This window comes from Pelodiscus sinensis, chromosome 5, assembly GCF_049634645.1.
Source record: "Pelodiscus sinensis isolate JC-2024 chromosome 5, ASM4963464v1, whole genome shotgun sequence".
In the NCBI taxonomy this organism is placed as follows: Eukaryota; Metazoa; Chordata; order Testudines; family Trionychidae; genus Pelodiscus; species Pelodiscus sinensis.
In genome coordinates, this window is record NC_134715.1 from 51,944,426 (window position 1) to 51,959,316 (window position 14,891).

The 14,891-nt window shown below is 44.8% G+C and overlaps 1 protein-coding gene across 1 annotated transcript; it reads left to right on the plus strand.

Moving 5' to 3' along the window:
• The first annotated feature begins 10,731 nt into the window (after nt 1–10,731).
• POU4F2 (POU class 4 homeobox 2) lies at nt 10,732–14,013 on the plus strand. The gene is made up of 2 exons (XM_075929159.1): nt 10,732–11,331; nt 11,663–14,013. Exons 1-2 carry the CDS (start codon nt 11,110–11,112, stop codon nt 12,602–12,604), a joined length of 1,164 nt encoding a protein of 387 aa, XP_075785274.1. The 5' UTR covers nt 10,732–11,109; the 3' UTR covers nt 12,605–14,013.
• Nucleotides 14,014–14,891: the final 878 nt, after the last annotated feature.

Consider the following 14,891-nt stretch of genomic DNA (forward strand, 5'->3'; position numbering starts at 1 on the left):
CTGAAGTTGCGCAGCTTATTCCAACTTTAGCCCTGCTGTGTAGATGTATCCAATGTGAGCCAGGAGGTAGTTATGTAGGTATTATACTACTAAGGGAATCTTCAATTTTCACCATGAGGCAGTTTTGAATCCCCTTTGTATTAAGAAGAAGGCACAAAGAGAATTTAAGGTGGGTGGAATATCTGCCATTAGAAGACTTGTAGGTGATTTAAAGAACATAAGGTAAGAGGTTCAGCTGACATAGTTTATTCTCCTCAATTATGTATCCAACAGGAAACTGACCGAATATGTATTTAGCAGTTTTTCAAATGTGTCAGAGATACAAATGCAACTCTTTCATTCAAAAGCGACGAGGAGTCCTGTGGCACCTTATAGACTAACTGAAGTGTAGGAGCATAAGCTTTCGTGGGCAAAGACCCACTTCGTCAGATGCATCTGACGAAGTGGGTCTTTGCCCACGAAAGCTTATGCTCCTACACTTCAGTTAGTCTATAAGGTGCCACAGGACTCCTCGTCGCTTTTGCAGATTCAGACTAACACGGCTACCCCTCTGATTCTTTCATTCAAGTTTTCCCTGTAGGACTGTAGTTAAAATAATTGCAATAATCCATGTGTGATCATAAGTGTAATTGTAGATGTAGTGCTTTCATTCTGAAGGGTTTTTTCAAATGTATATATCACTTCCTCAAACTTTTACATTTTTGTTTGAAATCTGATAGGTTGTTCTCAGCCAGGGAATGTTGTTTTGGGGGAATTTGTAGGAAAATGGTTCAGTCAATCTCAAGATTGAAGACAGTAAAAAGATACAATTTTACTATTGTAAAATAATAGTTCAACATTCTTTAACAAAGCTCTAGCTGAGAAGGTGATCGAGATTTAAAATTTGGCAGAGATATCATCTCTAGGATACAGTCATGTCTTTGACTGATCCAATGAAAATGAATATTTTTCTGAATTGTAATAGTTTAAAATGTCATGTGCATAGGCCCTGCCTTTTGTTATACTTACAGTCTCCTAATATTCCATTGGTGTTTTGGACAGTGTTGTAAAGCAGGCTTTTTCTGTCCACGGCCTTCGCGTATAGCCCATCCTGCCACACAAGGCCCCTCACACAAAACCCAGATACTCAGAGGAGCATGGGAAGCACAATGCAGTTTTTGTGAATGGAATTTGACCTTATAGGCATCCTGGAACTCAAAGGCACCAAGAAAATAGGAAGGTAAGCATAACTAGATAACGCCTAGCTGAATTTACAGATAAGCCTCATTCGAGTCAAATATAGGGGTGCATGAGTCCTGAGCATGCTCCGAGTTCTAGTGTGTCTTTGTGTTGTTATCGTTTCTGGATTTGTAAGTATTGCTTAAATGTATTAGTTATTGGTTTAATTAATAGTCAAATTGTGTTAATTTCACTGTGTAATTCTGTAAAGTGTATCTAAGTTCTGTTAACCACACTGTGTAAATTGTATAATTTTGTGTTGTTTAGTAGTGTTGTATTTAGGTTAAGTATAAGTGTTAGAAATAGAAGCCCCGGAGTTGTTAAGTTGTAAAAGTAGATTTATGACTAACTCCACCAGCTGCCCTAAAATAACCATAGAGGAGCTGGCTTTAGACAAAGTTTTTATTATCATTATATTGTCTTTGTTTTTGTATTTTTGTTAAGCAAATTAAAGACAGTGATTTGGTATAGTTGAATTGTAATCAAAGAAGTTTGTAATTAGTTAAGTACAGCTAAGTTTAGGGTTTTCTACCCTGTAAAAGTATTGAGCAATTGCTAGTTTAAAAAACCATTTGCTAATTGTTAGTTTTAATGAAAAATCATTCCACTTAATAAAAATAATTTGTTTCACCATCATCCAGTAGTTTTCACTGTGTAGTCAGCTTTAACCCTTGAGGCTCCCATCACATCACCGAACCAAAGTGTAACAGACAGTATGTAATTTGACTGTAAAAAGTCATCTGAACAGATGACCCTTCAATGTTTTATTGAGTTTACACAGGAACACAAGAGAAAATTGAGTGGAATTTCATGCTTATTATATAAATGTGTGTAGAACATGGCCTGTGGTGGTAGATGTGAAAGAAGGAGAGATGAGGAGAAGAGAATCATTGTCTTTATATTTAAAATCAGCAAGAATGGAGTTATAATAAGATTTACACTTTGATTTTGAGATTTTGGGAAATAATCCATATAAAGGGCCAGTATGAGGCATATGCGGTCAGTTCCCTCGCACATGGCACCGAACTATATTACTGGCCCACCTGCCCAGAAGGCACATCCTACCTGAGGAAGTTGCTACAGGTGCTGGTGGTGAGGGTACCCCAGGTGGCCCAGCTCCCTGCGCTGCCATCCTGGGAGCTCTTCGTGCCACTAGGGGAGCTGATGACACAGCCCTGCATGGGCAGAGTTGGTGCCCCAGGCACAATGTGCAGCTGCTGGTGACCTGGGCCACAGTGCCTCATTCAAACTAGACCCCACAAATCATCATGAAAGTCCTGTCCATGCAAGACCAAAAGCTCTTTATTTCAGGCAGAAGATAGATTCCCCTATGTTCTGGTTTATGTAAAATGGATCTATTGTGAGGCTCATGTTCAAATTTCTTACCTTTTGTATAGGCTCAGTTGTATTTCTTTTAATCATTAATAAAAGTTTTATGTCTGTGAATGTCTCCTTTTGTAATCTTGTCTTTATCTCTGAAAAATAGCAGAGAAGTTTGCTTTAATGCAGTGTCTCGTTACCAAGTATCTCTGTAAGTAACATAAATACAGCCAACAATGTGGGATTTTGTTACATTTAAGGATCCATGAGAAATAAAAGCAATACAATAGAAATAAGAATAATAATGGGTGAATTAAAAACCTTTACTTTTTGAAAAGTTCAGGCAAATAATGTATGTGAAGCCTTTGAATGACTTGATAGGCAATGACATTAAATAAAAAAATAAAATAGGGTAAGTATTGGTTTGTCTGGTGCTAAACAGCTAAGCAAGGATAATAGTATGGTTCTCAGCCTGCCCAGAACTGCATTGATATCAACACAGACTTCACAGAAGCACATGTGGCTGCCTGCATTAATCATCAAAGATAACAGATCAAGCAAGGCAAGACAATACTAATATAAACCATAGAAAGTTCTCTTTTTTCTCCCTCGTCATACATATCCTTGACACCGGGACAAACACCCCACCTATTAGTTTACATACCTCTCACACACACACAGTTGAAGTAAATCTGGGGACTTTAAATTCTTCATTTGTACTGATAGAACCTAAGAAACATACATGCGGGAGAGCCAACATAAACCTGCCAACATGCAGTCCTTGCTTAGTTTCTGATTAACAGTCAACTCACAGACTTTTCACACTAAGAATATTCATCTGCCTTTGTCTAAAGTGTTGAGTGGTTATGAATAGTAAGGATAGGTTATCTGCAATTATTTCTAAATTATTAATAGTTTTGTTAGATCCCTCCACTTCTACATTACGTTTCTGTTAAAATTAAATAAAAATGTACTTCAGGTTCCAGCAGCTCCCAAATGTATTTTTCCTTCTTTCATAACATTACTTCAAGTTCTATGATAAAGTTCTACTCTACTTTACATGTATGATAAAGTCTGCTGAACTCAGAGAATATCTGGTTGAATAAACCCTCATCTGACATACTGGGAGATAAACTGAAGGTCAGTTCTTGCACTTCCAATTAATACCCCAACTGCAACTATACAACGCTAATTGTGTGTATGATACACACACACACACACACATATCCGGGGTATCATCAGACACTAGGGAAAAGTTCAACAAGCTGCTACTTAGTTTCTTGACACTTTCTATTGAGCTTGTGGGACTGGAGTTGTCCTTCCGGGTGCGTCTGATCAGAAAATATTTGGACAATTGTTTCTTTTTGAGACCATTAATGCTGAGATAGAGAAGGCTGAGATGGGGAAGAGACAGAGCGGGACAAAGAGAGAGGCGAGAAATGCTGTCTATGACACTTGTAATTCATTGCTGCCACTGAAAAGCAGTTTACCATATTAGATACTATACTGGGCAACTCCGGCACAGAAAGGTAATCCTCTCCGAAAAGAGAGGAAAAAATGGGGGGAGGGGCTTTTAATCAGCGTCTCCATCACCAGGTGAATGCCACTTTTTGATAATACAAAAACTTCATGAGAAATACTCTAGTCCGATATGTAGACTCCGGTTTCAGTAACCAGACAACACAGGGTTACCAATATATGCGGAAACAGTAAATACTCACAATACACATTTAAATTAGGTCAGAACAAGAGCAGATTCATGAAGGTTACAGTTGCAAATAAAGAGTGTAGGGTTGCACAATAATCAGCAACGTAAAAGCAAATGAAACCATTGGAGTATGGGAGTGAGGGGGGGGGGGGGGAAAGCGAGAGAGGCAGAGGCACAGTATTAAATACATGCATTCGGTACAAACTCTACTAAAAATTACAGGATAAATTATGCAGGGGGATTTCTTTCAAGTAATTAAGTTTCGATTTCTTGCATTTATTTTAGTGCCAGGAAGCACACGGCGCCATGGATTGCAGAAGTCTCCATTGATTGTTCCGTGCGTTAAGTTTGATTTCGTGACTGGACTTAACTTTCCAAAAGGGTAAACACGCCGGCTCTGGGAAGTCAGGAGATGGGCTGCCCAGGGCTCAGCGAGAGGGAGACTAAGTCCTGTGAACGGGGGCGGGATGGGTAGGAGAGCGGGGCTGGCGGATTGACACTGCCCCCTCCCCCCAGAGCTCAGTTCAAGGACACTGAAACGAGAGTTTCACTCCAAAGTCCAAAGCGCCAAATCCCTTTCCGGACAGTTTCGGGGCGCGGGTCCATTGTGAAATGTCCCTTCTGCGGGGGCCAGGCCATCGCCGCGCAGCGACCAGGCTGGTGAGACACAAGCAGGAGCCATCGTCTCCTCCTGCCTGCAGCAAGGCGGATCTTATGCTTGAGCGGAGTGTAGCTCCCATCTTCAATGCAGATCCCTGGGCGAGAGTTAGAGAGGCACGGAGATCGCCCTGCCTGGCGAGGGGAACAGACATAGGGGGGGTGTTTTTTTATGAGAGACCCTCCCTCAGCCAAGCATGTGGCGCGCAAAGAGCCGACCCTTTCTAAGGGCTGCGGAGAGCCTCGTCCCTCTCCAAGATGCTGTTGCCTGCTAGCCCTCTGCAGCGCCGGGCAAAGCTGCGCCAGGCACCCACCGCATCACCCCACTCTCCGAAGGGCACAGCCTCGCTGTTAATGAGGACGAGACAGGTCGCAAGCGGCCGTGTTTTCAGGTTATATTAACCCCAGACGCTGGCTGAGGGGCAGCTTGTGTCTGAATACATAAGCAGGAGGCCAAAGGGCTGCCGTTTGATGTTCCGCGATAGAGACTCGCTTCCAGGATCAGGGAATACAATTCACTCGCCCGTCTCGCCTCTCGCTCCGGCTGCGCCGAGGTGTAACTTCGCGCATTGACGCCTGCGTGAGTGAGATCCCAATGAGACACCCCGAAGCCATGCACGGAAGCGTGGCCTGGGCTCTGTAACTGTCGCCCAAGTACTCCTGCATTTTATGCAAATAAGGTAAAGGGACCACCCAGAAATAATCACGTCCGTTTAAAAGTTCAACCAACTCCATGCTGTCTGGCAATCCCTTTTTAAGGTCTAGCTAGCTGCTGGGCCCGACTATCTGCCCCATGGAACCTACGATGGGAATACATCGCCCCGGGAGAATCTCCTTCCCTGACAACAGCTTGGGAGCATATTCTGACCTTAGCATGAACTGGCCACTGCATTTGCCTGAGGTATTTTGCTGAAGCCTTCATTGATCGCTCTTCACTGGGTGGGGTGGGGCTATTTCATCTGTGCTGCAGGGTCTTGCCTTTATTTTCTATTTAGCTGAGAAGAAAAGTTCGCCAACTGATCTGTCCAGGGTCCTGAAGGGAACTTTTGCCCTTCTTGGTTTCTCTTACTCGCTTCCCTGTGGACTGCCATCCCTTTGAAGCCATACCGGAGCATACCTGTTAGAGTGCTCAGATTTAAGGGAACGAGACCAACGTGCTTATCTTGCCAGATCACCTCAGACCGTATTGATTATCAAGGCGTGAGCGTGTCTCCATACTAAAAGAATAAAAATAAAATTCGAAGTGTAAAAACAAAAAGCGTGAGCAGTACTGTGAACCAGAGCGAACAGCTGCATTTTCAATAAATAAATACAGTAGTTATAACCAAACTCTTCTTCTGTGCTTAAAACAAGGGCTGAGTTTCCTTAAAGTATATACTGCATCTTAATGGATTAAAAATTCATACAACGCATTAGGTTCAGTAAAATATGAATGCTTTGCTTTAAATTTTAATCATAAATCAGAACATGGATCCATGAGAGGCGACAGTGATTTCTTCCCAGATGTCTGCGTGGGTCAAGATATGAGAGGGGCTCTAATTTTATTTAGGCAGTCCATTTGAGTGCAAAGCCTGCTGAAAGACTAATGGCATTTGAAGGCTTGCGAGTGCAGCCTTGCACTTTCACCAGCAGCTTTGTCATTGCTTGGAACAGGTACTTTTTATATGTCTGCATCTAGCTGAGGACAGTGGCAGAATTTATAGTCAGACAAAGAGACCAGAATGTCCAGGCCTTTGATATGGCCCTCTGCCATCCACTTCTTTTCGAATGTATGAATTTGTCATACGTTTATTGACGTCACCATCGTCGTTATTAATTATTAATACAATAGTGAATACTAGCAATAATGCAGTAAATGCAAGTAGGTTAGGAATGTTTGCCTATTTGGACTCTAACACTCTCTTTCACCATTCGCTCTAAACTTTCTTTCTTTTCTTTCTTTCTTTTTTTAGAGGTACTGGTGTCCTTGTTTCAGTACTACTGCTCAAGAGAGTGGCACCAGTTCAGAAAAGAGAATAAACACTACTCTTTCCCTTTTGAACATGTTTGTATTCTGGACACTTTCTGTAATGAACAGGAGATTGCTAACTGCAGGGAAGAGCTGCATTCACACGCGTGTCAGTTCTATGCGTTTTGTTTTCAGTTGTCACACTGGAGAGGTAAAGGAAAAATTGGAACTGTGTAACGTGTTTGATTATTTTATTTATGTATTTATGTATTTAATTAAACATATTTGTTTTCCTATGAGGCCGTAAAAACGGTCGTGCACATAGAAATACAAAGACAAACATAAATACATTTAATGTCAACTTGGTAAATAAGTTATTATAGAAGAATGTTGCCTGTATGTAAGCGAAAACTGAAGACGGGCTAAATTTAAAACCGCTAAGTACTGATATCTTTTCGGCCCTCCTCGGAGACTGATGGGTTTGAATAATTTTGGTCAATCAATATAGCACAGAACAAAGTTTGCCTAGTTGTTTCACCAGTGTTCTCTTTATTTCTTAGCTATAATAGAATACCATATTTACCATATGAAGTGGTGATAAGTGTTGAGCATTTGGAGATCTGTTGTCAGTTGTTATTAAAATCAAAATTAATTCATATTAACGATATGCATTCTCAATTCTCCCATGTGACATCATATATTAAGACAACTATTGCAAGTAATTAAACTGAATACAGGGAGGTTAGATTTATGTTTTTAAAAGATTGTTAGTGCTAAAGTTCATTTAGGAGCGTTGAATTAAATCCCTTGCTCTAGCAAGGCTCATTTAAATTATTGGATTAATTTTTACTTTAAATCTGAGCATGCTGGGAAGTAAGATATTTGCCTTTTTATTTTGTTTTCCTCTTAAAACTGATTGCAAAGCCAAAATAAAATGTAACATGGGATTGTTGTTTGGGAGGTTGAAGCTGTAACTCAAGGAAAGCGAAATAAAGTTTAATGGTTCAGGTGAATAGACATGTTTGGCAATTATTTTCCGTCACAGGCATTCAATTCTTTGTTGTAAACTTTACACACCATACAATGAAAGTACAAAAATATTATCTATGGCTTTTATTAGGCATTTGAGATGCTCAATAGTTTGGATTAATTAGACAAACCGAAAGCCTTTTGAAGATTAAGCAAATTGGACAACCCTTGTTAATTAGAACATAATTTAAAGTTTGAAATTATATCACTCACGAAGTAGCCTAATTAGTATGACGATATGTTAATAGCCTGCTGAGACACTAAGCACGGAGGTTTGGCATGAACTCCTTAAAGGCTTGCAAGAAAATTCTCCTTCCTATGTTGTCATTAATAAAAGATTTCTATAGACTTCAGCCTTTCAACGGTGACATACAATTTATAGTACACACAATGCATTAGCCCATAGTGCTGTTCAATTTTTTTACTATTATGAAAACTAATAAATTCGTCAAGCTGAATTAAGCATACAAATCAGATGAGGCATAACAGATTACATATTGAAGCGCTGTGTCTCCCGAGCCTAAATGAAATTTCAATCTAATAATTCCTTCCTGGCCCGGCTATAATTTGTTTAGAGATGTTGTTCTACTTCTTTCCAAGCGCTATTCGCACCATAATTAAATGATACTCAAGCTTTTAACTTTGATTTATTTCATTTCTCTGAGCTGGCGACAGTGAGAGCTGATACAGTGTAATTTTTCTGATTTCCTTTAAAATTACCAAGTCTACTGTTTAGGTGAGAAATTAAACACCTAAGCACTTATGTGAATCTCCTGGTGCAAACAAAAATTCATTGAAATAAAACCGTCCACAGTAAATAAAAGGTTTTATTTATTTATTTTAAAGGGGAGGTAAACGTGAAGTTGGCAGTACAGATGAACTGGTCCGTGGGTTTAAATCCCAAATCCCATTTTGATACAATGGAAAATCCCCAATGTCTCCTGGTGGTATTTGGAGAAGGCAGCAGAGGGACGGTGCAAATAAAGGGATGAGATGCTCCTCACTGCTGGTTTTGGAAATGTAAGGCCAGATCCTGCTCCAATGTGATGCAGTGCTAAAAGTCCTTGTTTCTCCAGAGCAAGTAGCATGGGGCAGTTATGGAGCCTCATGATAAAGGACTGTAACAACATATGGGAAAGTAAAGTGAGAACTCCAGCACCAGCTCTCCGCCTGCTCTACCCGCTTCAGCTCCTGCACCCGCTCCCTCCAGTACCAGCTCGAGCACCTGCTACCTCCAACACCACCATCCCCAGCTCCTGTATGCTCCCCCTCTCTCAGGCACCAGCCCCCTCATGCACCAGTCTCATGCACGAGCCCCCTGATTCTCCAGAACCAGCCCCAGCCACCTCTCCCTCCAACCCCAGCTCCCTCCAGCACCGGCTTCTGCACAGTCTCAGGCGCCCCGAGCGCTCGGCTAAAGCTATCCAGACCGTGGAAATGCTACAAACAAAGGTCTGAGAGAGGGCGGGGGAGGAGGCAGCACCTTGTTTTCAGGGAATATAAGTGCGTCCGCTTTAGAGAGAAGCGGCTGGGCCCAAAGTGCTGCCAAAGTGCCCGCGTGACAGGATAAAAATAGGAACAAGCGGCCGTGGAAATGAAGATAAGTGGAGCTTGTGTCAGCCTGTCTGTGGGGGGGAGGGTGTCCTACTGCATCTGCGCACTGCCATCTCTGGGCACACACACCCCTTTATTGTGGCTAATGAAGAAGAATTGGAATGGAAAGGTTTCAAATGGAGCCACACCAGAGACAACACTGTCTGTCCACCTCCCCCACCTACAGCCATTTTTCCCATCCACATGTGGTAACTCCCCACGCAGCTGCCCTATAGCAGGTTCTCCCACGCACAGCCCATCATTCACACAGCTCCCCCACCGACAGCAGGTTCCCCCACTCATAGCCCATCACCCACAACAAGTACTCCACACACAGCCCCCCCGTTAGGTATCCCCACCCACATCAGCTAGCCTCACACACTGCTCCTCCACCGACAGCAGGTATCCTCACACATTTCCCTACATCAGGCACCGCACTCACAGGTATTCCCACCCACAAGTATCCCCATACAGCCCCCCATCAGATCCCCTTCACACTCTCTCCCACATCAGTTATGCACACACAGTTCCCCCCTCTCATCGGGTATCCCCAACCACAGCTCCCCCCCCGAGAGCAGGTACTCTCACACAGCCCCTCCCTTTCAGGTCCTCTACACACTTCCCCACATGAGATACAACCCACCCAGTCCCCCTCAAGTTCCTCTCACACAGCTCCCCCACCTCTAACACCTCCCTCCACTCAGGAACCCCATGAACACTGGACACCTCACACCCCATTCACAGACACCCTGCCTGAGCAGGCACTCCAACACCCTCCCCTCCCCACACGCGGTATGTGCACACTCAGATACACCCCCCCCCCCATATGCACACTCCACAGCCGCACACTCCATATGGGCGCGCGCTCCATCTCCCCTCCCCCCCACACACACCTTTTCGCTCACCGCCTCCCTCCCCCCCCCCCCCCCTCCAGCCCCGGCCGTCACTATTTCCCAGCACACTGACTCGCAGGACGCATGCGCTCACCTCGCGCCTGCCTCTCCTCCGTCCAATGGGCGAAGAGCGGCGAGAAACAGAGGGAGAGAGAAAGCCTCACAACCCACTTCCCGGGATGTCTCTTCTGCACAAGGCACCTGCCGGGCCAAGGTGCGCGGCAGCCGGAGCAGAGGCAGCGCCAGAACAATAGGGCGCCAGGCTCGCGCCGCCGCCAGCCGCGCCGCCAGGGGGCTCGGACTAGGGAGCAGAGCGGGACCCGCTCCGCGTGGGGCTGGGCTGCGGCGCGGCGGCCCGAGGCAGGAGCTGAGCCGGGGGCTGCAGGGAGTTCCCCGCGGGGTGGGTGGGAGGCCAGGCGCGGGGAGAGGCGCTGGGCGGGGGGTCAGCCGGAGCGGGGAGAGCAGGCGAGGGAAGGAGCCGGCGCCCGGGAGGGGAGGGACGGGCAGTGCCGGGGGAGCGAGCCGGAGCGGGGAGAGCGGCCAAGCGGGCAGGCTGCGGACCGGCTGACGCCGGAGAGGAGGCGGCGGAGGCTGCACTGGAGGCTGAGGGAGCGGAGAGAGCAAAGCCCCCCGCGTCCCCGCGCCACTTTCCAGCTCCAGGCGGCGGCGGCGGCGGCAGCCTCAACTTTCCGCCTCCTCCCTGGTCTCCCCGTTGGGCTGAGGGCCCCCGACCGCCGGCGAGGATGATGATGATGTCTCTGAACAGCAAGCAGCCCTTCAGCATGCCCCACGGCAGCCTGCACGAGCCCAAGTACTCGGCGCTGCACACCGCCTCGCCCGGCACCTCCTCCGCCGCCGCGCCCTCGGCCAGCTCCCCCAGCAGCACGGCCGGCAGGAGCAGCACCAGCAGCACCAGCACCAGCAGCTCGGAGGCGATGAGGCGCGCCTGCCTCCCAACCCCCCCGGTAGGCACGATCTGCGGCAGCGCCCGCTTTAAGGCACCTGGCCCCCAGCCCCCTGGATCTGCACGATGTTTTTTTCATGTCTGCCCAGCGAATCACCCAGCACCCCCCGGCTTTCTCTCTCCCCTTATGCATTCTGCGGCGCTCGCCTTCCATATTAATTTTTATGACCTGGGATGTTGCATGTGCCTTGTGTTGTGCGCGTGTCTCTCCCCCTCTCCTTTTTCAGGGTCTCTTTCTTGCCATGCTGGGGATGTGTTAATGGCACAGAGGCGTGCGGAGGGAGGGCGATCCCCTGTTGACAGTAATGTGTGCCTTCTATTTGAAATTGCAGAGCAATATATTCGGCGGTCTGGATGAGAGTTTGCTGGCCCGCGCTGAAGCCCTGGCGGCGGTGGATATAGTTTCCCAGACCAAGAGCCACCATCATCATCCGCCTCACCACAGCCCCTTCAAGCCGGACGCTACTTACCACACTATGAACACCATCCCTTGCACCTCTGCTGCCTCCTCCTCGTCTGTGCCCATTTCCCACCCGTCAGCCATATCCGGCACTCACCACCACCACCACCATCACCACCACCACCACCATCAGCCTCACCAGGCTTTGGAAGGGGAGCTTTTAGACCACATCACTCCAGGGCTGGCGCTGGGGGCCATGACCGGACCAGACGGCTCGGTGGTCTCCACGCCAGCCCATGCTCCGCACATGGCCAGCATGAACCCTATGCATCAGGCGGCTCTAAGCATGGCCCATGCCCACGGGCTGCCCTCTCACATGGGCTGCATGAGCGACGTGGACGCAGATCCCCGGGATTTAGAAGCTTTTGCGGAAAGATTCAAGCAAAGGAGGATCAAGCTCGGAGTGACCCAGGCAGATGTAGGATCTGCTTTGGCCAACTTAAAAATCCCCGGGGTAGGCTCGCTGAGCCAAAGCACCATCTGCAGGTTTGAGTCCCTTACGTTGTCCCACAATAACATGATCGCCCTCAAACCCATCTTGCAAGCCTGGCTAGAAGAAGCAGAGAAATCTCACCGCGAAAAGCTCACCAAACCAGAGCTCTTCAACGGAGCTGAGAAGAAGAGAAAGCGCACCTCTATCGCTGCACCTGAGAAGAGGTCCTTGGAAGCCTATTTTGCCATCCAGCCACGTCCTTCCTCGGAAAAAATAGCGGCCATCGCAGAGAAACTGGACCTCAAGAAGAACGTGGTCCGGGTCTGGTTCTGTAATCAGAGACAGAAACAGAAACGAATGAAATATTCCGCTGGGATTTAAAAGTCTGGGGGAGTTTTTTTAAAATAAAATCGGCAACAAGACACACTTTAATATTTCTCTATAGTAAGAGAGACAGAGAGACAGATAAAAAGACAGACAAGTAAAGAGAACACAGAGACTGTCAAACAAAAAGTAAACCGTCAAGTTTAGGGAAGTTCCCGTTGGAGAAAACCGCTGCTTCTTCAGAATGATTCAGTATCAAAGAGAGACTGATTTTTTGAAGGCAGATAAGAAATTCTTTTTAAAGGACCGAAGACGTATCAAGTAAGATTTGTTTTTATTCTTAAAGACATCACATGTGTTCAAATTTAAAAGTACACTTTGCAACTATTTTTCAGAAAATAAATTGACTCGAAACGGAAACTTTAATCTAGAGTTGAGGCTTATACCATGATTTGAGAGACATCTCAAAAGTATTTTGATTTTAAAAAAAGATGGCAGGTTTTTCTGCATTTACACTACGTATTATAAATATATATATTTTTACTGTGGTTATTCTCTTTTCCTTCGCTGAAGTTATAATGCTTAGGGAAAGAACTGATCCTGCTGTGTTCACTGATCTTTAAATGCTATTATTAGATTACTGCCAAACAGCCCCTTGTAAATTATTAATTTTTTCTCTCCAGCAACTTCATTCGCTGTTCATTCTAATTAATTACACTTCTTTAATCTAAGTCTTGATAAAAGTAAAAACAAGTATGGATAGTGAAAATCAAATATTTTGTGTTGATAGAATTTATTATCTTTAGCTTTTTCCTTCTTATACAAAATCCCTTTTGGCCATCTGTAAATTGTCACCTGAAACTAAGATATTTATCTGGCAAGTATTCTTATTCATAAGGCGTTGGCACTCTATAATAGATGTCCTGCATTATTTGTGCAGATTGATTCACTGTCCCAGGTATTTGTTTACTGCGTTACATATTTAATGGGGATTCCCATATTGTCTCCACCACACACTTCTAAAGCGAGAAGAGAAGTGACTGAATCGGTGACAGTGTGGCATTTTGTTGTTTCCGGGTTTGTTTTCATCACAATATTTGTCCTTCAAGTTTTCTAAGCTATATCACAACTGTGTTCTGACCTGCTAGCTTTTTATTTCCCTTAACTGTAATACTTTTACGTTGAGGTGATTCTTTGTTGAAGGTTTGTTTGTAGAAAAGCCAAATTTAATTTAGAGAGAGAGGGAGAGAAAGAGCGTGCACTCTTGTAAATTCACATTATTTGGTACAATTCTTTTGAGGGAAAGATGAAAGGTACTTGAATTCTGATACCTATATGTATTGTAAATACTTCATTCGAATTGACGCACATATAGATATATTCTTACAGATTTCGCTGTATTGCTGTTCTATTTGAGACTATTTGAAGTCTTAAGTTCTGTAAATGATAAATTTTGTTGGTTTTGTTAATAGAAGGTTTATTTATTACAGTAATGTATTAAGTTATTTAAAAATGTTGTTGAAATGTCTTTCATTAAAAAAGATTTTAACATTTTATTGGGAAAATATGTTTTCTGTTTTTTTTTAATTAAAAGTCTGCAACTGGATTGAAATTGCTTCCACATCTCATATTTTAACATTGAAATGGGAGGACTATTTTGACCTTTTGTAATGGTTTACAGCTCCTACCAGCTCTTCCTTTCCGGCCGGGTGGGAGCTGGATTATCTGTATAGGTCTGATCTGTTATTTATCAATGGAAGGTGAACTCATTACCTGAGGGTTTTTTTTTGCGGGGGGAGGAAGTAGAGAGGGGTAACCTGTCAGCCGTTAGAATATACCTGTATATACTCCGTTGGTCAGCAAGAAGGTGCTGACTGTTCCTTCCCAAGCAGCATCACAGAGCTTCTGTGTGGCCAGCCATAGCTTGATAAATAGTTTGCTAAATGCACGGCAGTGTTTACTAAGCAAGGATGGCGGAAAGGAAGCTGGGGAGGCCTGGAAATGGCTATTCAATTAGCCTGTCTTCTTAGCTGTGCTCTGGGAGTGATGACGAGTGTAGGCTGGGTCCCAGGAGCTCAGCGCCAGGGCCGCAGTACCCTGTACACAATCATCAACATAATCATCATCATCATCACACACACACACACACACACACACACACACACACACACACACGAAGGGGTTGCCTACTTACGTACAGACATTCCCTACGGCATTTTTTTCTGGACCAAAAAAGTCTGAAGTGGAGATTAAACTATGGCGCCATTATGGCATTTGCTTATTGGCTAGTACAGATCGGTTTTACCTGTTACAAAGGCAAGAGGAAGCGTCCACGTAGGAACAG

Coding starts and splice junctions, on each gene's coding strand:
- POU4F2 (XM_075929159.1), top strand. CDS start 11,110: ATGATGATGATGTCTCTGAACAGCAAGCAGCCCTTCAGCATGCCCCAC. Junction 11,332..11,662: donor CCTGCCTCCCAACCCCCCCG/GTAGGCACGATC, acceptor TTGAAATTGCAG/AGCAATATATTCGGCGGTCT.